The following is a 9536-nucleotide window of genomic DNA, read 5'->3' as shown; positions in this document are numbered from 1 at the left end:
GGACACGTCGGGTAACTTAGACAAGACGTTTGTCACCCCAGAAGGCTCAGGCCGCAGCTTTAATGGAAATTTGAGAACAATTACTGAAGTTTGGAGTGCGGGGAATAGGTTGGGAGCGCTGGGAGGCGGGGGAAGAAGTCAAAGTGCCTTCCCTTTAACGACCACGAATTAAACCGTCCGGGAGCTCCCCTGTGAGGTGTGCATGAGTGTTACTCGGTATTACAAAATTTAAACTGATGTCTAAAAGCCAGAAGCCAAGAAAAATAACTGTTTGTTTTTCTGAGGCTGTAAAAGCCAGCACATTCACTTAAGAAAAAGTATTTTTTAAGTTTGTTTGAGTTGTCGAAGACATTTTTCTGTAGCAGATGTTTATTGTCTAAACTTCATTTGCATCTAGCACAGCTTAATTTCAGTGGAAATGTGTATTGAAATGTGCTGCTATTCCCAAAAGCCCTTTCTGTTAATGAGACTACCAGGGTCTGCCTGATAAATTAGATGTGTTTACTTTCCATTTGGAAAGGCATTACAGATACATAGAATATAAAAAAGTTTGGTTTCGGATTTGCATTCTTGTCTTTCCCTTTGCCATTTTTAAAATTCTCTTTTTTGGCCAAAGTGTATTGTTGTACATGGAAGAGAAGGGATAACTGCAGTATGTGTGGTGGTGGTGGTGAATGGGCATCCGGTTTCTTCAGTCAAGTCTGTTTGTGTCTATTTGGAAAACAGGAAAATACTATTCCAATGAAATTACGAGTGTACTGAATGCAGGGTATCATGTATTCTTCTGCAGGCAAAAGTAGGTAGAGAAAGGTCAAGTCCTATGCTCACTTTATTCTCACTTGTTGCTTTGACTTCAGGAAAATTGAGAGCAGTTTGGCTCACTTTTTGAATACAGAAATTTCTTATTTCTTTTAGATACAAAGTGTCCAGTGACTCATGAGATGGTAAAAGCTCTCAGCTCCCTGTGAGACTCATAACCAGAGAGCCCACTGGAAACAGAGAGCAGAGATGTACAGGAGGGAGATGGATGCTGAAGGGTTTTGGCATCCCCATTATCACAGGTTCCCTGTTGCGTCCTGGCCCTGGGAATTGCGTATTCCCAGAGAAAAGCTGCAGGCCAGGGCAGCCAGTGAGAACTGTGACCCTGAGCTTCTACCTGTACCACTTTGTGGTTCAGTTGGAGAACACAGAGGAGGTTTGTCTTGCAGTAGGGCAGGTCAAGGGGTTGTGGCCTTCCACACAGCATTGCTTCTTTCATAGCACGTGTGGCAGAAAACCATACAGAGGGACATGGCATGTGTGGCAGAGGGACCATACAGACACTGGACCCTAGGTGGACCCTAGAGATATTATCCACGCTAAAGAGCCCCTACTCTAATTTGAAGGAGTGCTTGACCCTCCCACGATCCTTGACGTCTGCAGGAGACCACATTAACCACTGGAGAAACCGCAAAGCATGCTGGTGGGCAAGGAGATTGCATAGGATGGGCAATATCTTGGTGCTCGCAGCTGACCCCAACTGCTCTCTCTGTCCTTGGAGCTGGGATGACAGACATCAGCCAAATAGCTGGAGAAGGCAGCTGAATTGTCCTGTGCATGACTGTGGTTCTTGACATTGTACCACTGCCTTAATTTGTGTAATTTAGCAATCACCATTTTAGCCAGCACATCCATGAGGAAGTATAGCCAGACTGCCCCTGCCCTGCAAAGAGGCTTATCCTTCTAGTGGTACCTGGTGGTGCAGCAGTAGGGATCCTCTTCTTTGCTTTAAAGAAAATAAAACTCATTTCCAGTGGTTTCAAGAGTCAGGGATGCTGAGGAACCTAACCGTGGCCGTGCTGGGCAAGCAACATGCCACAGACAGGTTCTTCAGGTTATTTTTAAATATTTTGAACTGAGGTCCATACTTTGCAGCTAGGATGTGACTGGGGCAAACTTGTTTTGAGGAGTAAATCCTTGAGCTGTCACAAAGCAGTGACACAGGTTATCCTGAACCTGACTGTCGCTGTCTTGTTATTGTAATGCACAACCTACATTAATTTTTCTAATTGTTAAAGAAAGAATGTGCTTTCTGAATTACTGGCTACAAAGCAGGAGGTAAACAAAAGAAGAGTATGGCTGAAAGATATTACTTGGAAATAAATTCTAATTTATTACATTATTATTTATATTAACTTTCAAATGTCTTTCAAATGTGTGATACTCAGTCACTGAGAGTCTTGGCAAATAATAATGTTACGACCTTCATTGTCTTACTAGCTCGTCAGAGGCAGAGATTTACTTTTGTGATACTAAGTTTGCTATAATAATTTTAAGAGAAGTAATTACCAACAATGGCAGAGACTGATTTCTGCTGATTGAGTGCATCATCCTTGCCTTCAGCCAGGGGAACTGGTATAGCACCATTACCTTTAGTAGAGTCATGACAGTTTACATCTGCTGAGTTGTGGCTGATGAACTCCTATGTCAGGCATATAATTCTCTTCACAGAAAGAAATGTATTTGCCCTTTGATAGACCAGTGTGATAACTCACTTGAAAATGACTTAAAGAAACATTTATTTTGTTGCATGTGGTGCTCTTAAATGATAGGAATATTATTCTCTCTGGCAGTCATCAGCCAGTGTGGTAAGTATTGCTGGTTGAACTATTATTAAAAAATACTTTTCTAGTCAAATGTAATTGTTTATTTTACAGTGGAAAGCACTTGCAATTCATATGGACACAGTAGGATTTTGTTATAAGCCAATACAATGAAAGACTGTGACAGTTTATGTGATAACAGTGCACAGATTGTAACTGAATTACAAGTACACTGAACCTTAGCTGAGGTGAAGTTTTTCTGTTGAGAGCTTCACTGTTAGCATGCTTCAGAAAAGAATTTAACAGCTCAAGGGCCCAGTTCAGCTCTTGGGAAAGGAATGAGGTGGTTGCTATCATCTTCAGAGTAAAAAAGGACCAAGGACACCAAGCAGCCTGTGTGTTTCTCGGATGTCTTTCCCAGTGGACCTCTTCAACCAAAGTAGTTTGGACCTATGAACTAGAATGGGGAAATAACAAAGGGTAAACACCAAATTATTTTCTCAGAAAGTAATTTTAAATTGTACTAAAGAATTCAAGTCAGTTCACTGCAGGCTTTTATCAGATGACTTCCTTGCTGAAGGAGGGAATCAAGGAAAAGGAAGGGTGGGAATACAGGGTGTGTGTCATCCTTTAAATCCCTTTACTTTCATCTGGGATGTGGTTTGCTGCTCCCCTCATCCTCAGAAGGCACTTGAAAATGCATCTCTGACTTCCCAAGTGCCCAAAACAGTTTGTTGGGTCAGCAGTGGCCCACACATTTTTCTGATCTTAAGAAACCTGTATATACAATCATAAAATCAGAGAATGGTTTGTGTTGGAAGGCACCTTAAAGATCGTCTGGTTCCATCCCTCCTTCCCTTGATACCTGTCGTTTGAAAGTGTCTTTAATGTGTTTGGAAAATCTTTATGACCCTTGAGTAAATAAATGCTGTGGTCAGGAGCTCTAACTCTTAAAAAGTTCCCCAGACGAAGTTATTTAATTTTGGGCCCATGAGAAATATCTTATTTCAGCACAAATTTTTTTCTTACCCTTCCCAGAAAAAAAAATCACAAATTTGCTTCACGTGAAACAAGTGCTGTCCTCATCACCATCCTTGCTTTCTTAGAGAAGTGAAAAATTGGCCGTTTGCTCATCTGCAGTGCATACATTTGGGGCATGAGCACTGATTGTCATTGGGGTATGCAGCAACTAAACTGCGACATTTTTGGTAAAATAGTAAGTGCTTCTGACATCTTCTGATATTTTTACTGTGCAGATTTCATCTGATATTTATTGAAAAAAAGACATATTGGAAGATCTGCTATGCAAATGGAACCTCAAAGTCCATGGGAAGATGTTGCAGTAAATATAAGTTGTGACTTAAAGAAAATCAGAATTTCTGAGAAAGACAAATTTGGTGTAACTCTTCTTCATTTTTAAAAAACCAAGGAACATTAAATAGATGTCCTGTATACCTATGCAAAGGAAAAAAAAAATAAAATTAACCATAAAGAAAAACAATACTTATAAAAATATGACTTGCAATGTTTATTTTAAAAAAGGTAGCAGAAATCCAATTAATTTGAATGGGAAGTAGGACTGCCTTTTTGATGACTGGCTTTCAGTGCATCTTCTCAATTGTAGATAGCATGAGTTTATACCATTAACTGTGGAAAGTTATTTTGGGCATTGACAACATGCACACTGCCATCAAGACTTGACACCAACTTTCTCAGGGTCTGTCCTACCTTGGGTCTGCATGGCAAACAAGAATAAGCTTAGAAAGCATAGAGTTTGCCCTACTGCTGTGGAGGCAGTGATGATTGGGCAGTGTCTTGGTAGTGCAATGTACACTTAGTCTTTTTGAGAGGAGGTGAGCTGCTTTCTGTGCGCACTGGGGCTTGCTGGGTCTGTTTGCTCTAGTCCTTCTCATGGCTCTTCTGTGTGTTTTTCAGCATGGAAATTTTGTAGGGGGGAAACATCTTTGAGCAGTTCACTACGTTGCCCTTGTATTTCTGCATCCAGGCTGTGTCTGAGCTTACCTACAGCTCCCGTGCGAGGCGTGCAGCAGTGCTTGACCTTGGTGCCTCGTCAGTCACAGTCCCTCGCCCTTGGCTCCTGGATGTATGTTGCAACTTAAGCACTGGGTGACATGATAAGACAGTGATATTTATGTTGCATTTGTTAATTTTATTTTCAGAGCCTGGTTTGAGAGCCACTTTCCCGAATTAATATGCGAGGCTTGCTGGAGCTGGGGATACACAACGCCTGCCCAGAGGAGCATTGGGAGGAACGTGGCTTGATCTCCCTCTTGTGGAAAATTATTGGAACTATATTCTCGTGATACTGAAGAAAAAAAGTCAAGGATCCATCAGGGAACGAATGATGGCAGCAGTTACCATGCCACCTGATGCTCTTGTCAGCCCTCAAGGAAATGAAGAGGTGGACTCTCTGATTGTACTGCATTATAATTACACAGGAAAGCTTATTTTAAGGGAAAAGGCAACTGATAAAATAGACCTGCCCACTATTTCATTTCTGATCCTGTGTAGTTTCATAGTCCTGGAAAACTTGATGGTATTGATTGCCATATGGAAAAACAATAAATTCCACAACCGCATGTACTTTTTTATAGGCAATCTAGCTCTCTGTGATCTTTTAGCTGGGATTGTTTACAAAGTAAACATTCTTATGTCTGGGAAGAAAACTCTGAGCTTGTCCTCCACAATCTGGTTCATTAGGGAAGGTAGCATGTTTGTTGCCCTGGGAGCCTCCACTTTCAGCTTGCTAGCAATAGCTATTGAGCGGCATTTGACCATGATTAAAATGAGGCCTTACGACGCAAATAAAAAATACAGAGTGTTCCTTCTCATTGGTACATGCTGGCTTATTTCGATTTCTTTGGGTGCCCTCCCCATCCTCGGCTGGAATTGTATAAGCAACTTACCAGATTGCTCAACAATTTTGCCTCTTTACTCCAAAAAGTATGTTGTGTTCTGCATTAGTATCTTCATAGCCATTTTGGTCGCCATTGTCATCCTTTATGCCCGTATCTACATACTGGTTAAGTCCAGCAGTCGTAATGTCACCAACCACAATAACACGGAGCGGTCCATGGCACTCCTTAGGACTGTTGTGATCGTTGTTAGTGTCTTCATTGCATGCTGGTCTCCACTGTTCATCCTGTTCCTCATTGACGTGGCCTGCAGAGTCAAGGAGTGCTCTATCTTGTACAAAGCCCACTGGTTTATTGCTCTGGCTGTCATCAATTCCGCAATGAACCCCATCATCTACACCCTGGCCAGTAAGGAAATGCGTCGGGCTTTCTTTCGCCTTGTTTGTGGCTGCCTGGTGAAATCCAGGGTGGCCAGATCTTTGCCTATTCAGCCCACACCAGATCACAGTCGAAGTAAATCGAGCAGCAGCAATACCCAGAAGCCAAAGGAAGATTTCCCACCAATGAATGTTCCCTCATGTATTGCTGAGAAAAATGAATCTTCATTTCACAACGGAAACTTCTGTAAGTAAAGGACTCCTCGAGACAAATATTTTTCTGTGGTTTTTAGGTTTAAGCTACAAGTGTAGTTTAAATATTCATGCACTTCAGTCATAGGGGAAAACACTACCATTTATTTAACTTTGAGGACTTATTTATCAACAATCATTTGCTTTGGGTGTTCATTCAGTAACACACCTGATTCAGAAAAAGCCTTTCATGCTACCCAGCAGCCAGGACAAAGTCCATGCACAACTAACGACACCACGTGCCACAATGGCGTTGCATGCTAAGGCTTCATTTGGCACCTCCTGATCTTGCAAGACATCATTAAAACCTTTTAGAAACTTCAGCATTCACTAAAGACTTCTGACAATTGGAAGATGAGCCCGATTATTGCCAACTGGGAGAATTCATGATATAAGTTGGTGACTATAGTTCTCTATATGTATCTTGCTGTTGTGTTAATGGCCTTATATGTATGTGGTATAAATAGCTGTATATTTGTACAATTTCTCATTAAAAAGTCATTGATTGGTAAAAGTTTACAACAGGCTAAACATTGTATTGCAGTATACAGTGTAAGGTGACTAATTGTACAAATAGATGCGTTACAATGGGGATATTTAAAATGAAGTAGTAGCTTTTAACTGTCAGAAAGTTTAGCAAGTCATATCAATGCAGTATTTTTATTTTTTCCACTGTTATTCAAACTTGTCATGTTTAGTGAAAGACAACATGGCAGTTGTCACTGTGGCATTTCACAACATATTTTAAGTAAGCAGTAGTAAATAACCGTTGAGAGAGGATATATATGTTTGCTATTTAAAGTAGTTAAAATGTGATCCCTCAATACATGTGTAACAAGTGTATGTGCTGTTTCAATGCATATATTTTTGCTTACTATTTTCAATATATTTAAAAATGTATGTCCAACCTATGTAAACCTGTGTACATTGTGAATGCACTACCTAAGCTGAGATCATTCAGTTCTGAAACAGATACGTATCATTTCAGAGAGCAGTGAACCACAGTGGGTTCCTGTGGAATTTCTTCTTTCCTCTCCAGGCCCTACCACAGCATGGGATTGTGTTAGAAATTCTCCCTGGGAAGTTTAGTCAGTGGGACAATGTCCCATTTTCTGTCAGTGGGACCCTATGCTTCTGCCATCTCTGGACACTTCTGCAGATACAAGAGGGAAGATGCGGTACAACAGGATCATGCTGAAGGGCATATCTCCATTTATACCCGACCCTGATTTGGATCTGGAAGGAACGTTTCTTTAGTTTGGAAGACCTGAGCCCCAGCCCCGGCCTTTTGAGAGGCTGTTCCAGAGAAACCTGAAAACAACTTTATAGTTCATCACTGCTTTACCAACCTGAGTAGAGGATGGTGTTCAGTGTCAAAGGGGTTCCCTGAGTCCTGGAGCAGTAAAGACTTCACAGACATCTGGTTTCGGGTCCCCATGGAAGTGGCCTGTGGTACTTCCATCAACTGTATTTTATGGCTGGAGGCTTCAGTGGAATTTGATGGGAAATTCTGGGACAAGTTCCCATTGTCTTTCAGTAAGAATGTATACATCTAACTTTATTGGGCTCTTTCAAAGATTTGTGTTGAATGTCTCAAAACACACCTTGCCTTATGCACAATCAGAAGTAGTTGAGGCTTTTTTTAATACACAGCCTGAAAGGTCTCATCCTTAGCTTTACTCTGGTCTTAATCATTTAAAGCAGCAGCATTAGGTGCTCCTCATGTATGGATAGTGCATAAGTTGTGTATTGTATGTAGCAAAAGCCTTTGAAATGTAGATGTTTGCATTGTGATTATCTTTTACAAATTAACAGTCTGTAAATGTTTTATGCTGTTAGAAAAGTGTATAAGAACAAAGAATTGTATTTGAATGAAATAACTGTGAAAGAGAGTAGTAAATATTAAATAATTTCTACCAAAAATGTTGACAAGCAGTGCACTTAGACAAAAAGAAAAAGCTGAACCAAGCTAAGCATGATGTAACTATATGAATTGTAGATACAGGCTGCAGGCTCTGTAGCTTTGTGAGAAATAGAACTGGTGACATTGCATTGCCATGGCTTGATTAGGTTTTTAGATGTTACATTGCTGTTGGGCTGTATTGTGGAAGTTCTCCCCTGAAGTTGTGGCTTTTAAAACTGCCAGCTAAAATATTTGTATACTTGTGTTAGTTCCCAAAGTGGTGGCATGTACCAGCTTCCTTGCTACTGTAGAGCAGATAAGCCTTAGGAACAGAATGGTTTGAAAAAACATGGTGGCTGAACCCACACCAACCCTCATGTCAATGATGTTACATGATTCTTGCTATATAGGTGAAAAATAAAGAAAAATTTTTAACGGACAGAGTCCAAGAAAATGTTCATAAAAGTGAGTTTTAACTTCTGCATTTGACCCTTAGCTATTGTCAGTGTTGGTGCAAGGTGCAAGTGATGCAAAGAAATCCACCGTTAAAGGCCATGTGATTGCTTGTTAGTACAAAACCATTTCATCCTACTTTGATTTCCTTCTCTGATTTTGGAGCTGTGGGGATATTTTGTTAGTTCACTGCCCTGCTGTACTTGAAGCAGGTTTCTAAGATTCATGGGTTCACATGTAACACTGATAATACAATTTACAAAGTACTTATGACTGAAGAGAAAAAAACCTATTGTCAATACAATCTTCACTGAGTACATCCCATTGGGAAGTATTAGATAAGGGATAGATTGTGGAAGATTTCAGAGCAGAATTTTAAATTAGGACAAGTCAAGGGTTTAACAGCAGTGGACCTTAAACAGCCAGGAAAATAACATACCCTTGAAGCTGAGAAAAGATGATGAATATCTTCTTTCACCCTAAAATATTAGAAACACATCCCAGAATCTAAGCCTTTTATCTAGGCTGATTTGCGCATACAGGAAACCAAATTAGATTTTCCTTTCCAATTGGTTTTACATGGAGAAAAGGCTACAAAGGAGACTAATATTTCATTCATATTATTTCGTGAATTGGAATATTTGGTTTGATTATGGATTATGAAGTAAATGCAAATCCAGCCAAGTATGTAGAAAATAAAAGTTTTCACAATCTGCTTTCCAAGAGTCTTTTATTCCCAACAGTCTTAGAGAGTGTTTTCAACTCATTAGGTACCAGAAACATTTTGAAAACTTCTAATAAAAGTCTCAGACCTTTAAACTAAAGGTGTCAAGTAGCAGTCATTTTTCAAAGAATTGTGAAAAGGTTTTGGCCTTCTATGGAAAACATTCATTTAGACTCTGGGTATTGTGCCTGAAGGCAGTACCCCAGAGCCAGAAGGCTGGCTTGGTTAAACAGGGATCTTCTCTTGGAAATGAAACTAAACTGGAAGGTGTGTGCCCAGTGGAAGCAAGGTCGAGTGACGTGGGAGGAATACTGAAATGCTGTTTGCCAGTGTAGGTAGAAAATTAGTGCAGTCAAAGCTCAATTAGTG

At 40.3% G+C, this 9536-nt stretch overlaps 1 protein-coding gene across 1 annotated transcript; it reads left to right on the top strand.

Moving 5' to 3' along the window:
• Positions 1 to 3262: 3262 nt before the first annotated feature.
• On the top strand, positions 3263 to 9159 carry S1PR3 (sphingosine-1-phosphate receptor 3). Its single transcript, XM_017742756.1, has 2 exons — positions 3263 to 6082; positions 7127 to 9159. The coding sequence occupies exons 1-2, from the start codon at positions 4945 to 4947 to the stop codon at positions 7174 to 7176; spliced, it is 1188 nt and encodes a 395-aa protein (XP_017598245.1). The 5' UTR covers positions 3263 to 4944; the 3' UTR covers positions 7177 to 9159.
• The last annotated feature ends 377 nt before the right edge of the window (positions 9160 to 9536 follow it).

The sequence above is a fragment of the Corvus brachyrhynchos genome, unplaced genomic scaffold (genome assembly GCF_000691975.1).
Source record: "Corvus brachyrhynchos isolate BGI_N302 unplaced genomic scaffold, ASM69197v1 scaffold408, whole genome shotgun sequence".
Classification (NCBI taxonomy): Eukaryota; Metazoa; Chordata; class Aves; order Passeriformes; family Corvidae; genus Corvus; species Corvus brachyrhynchos.
Note: the sequence above shows the minus strand (reverse complement) of the source record. Positions and strands in the feature narration are given on the sequence as shown.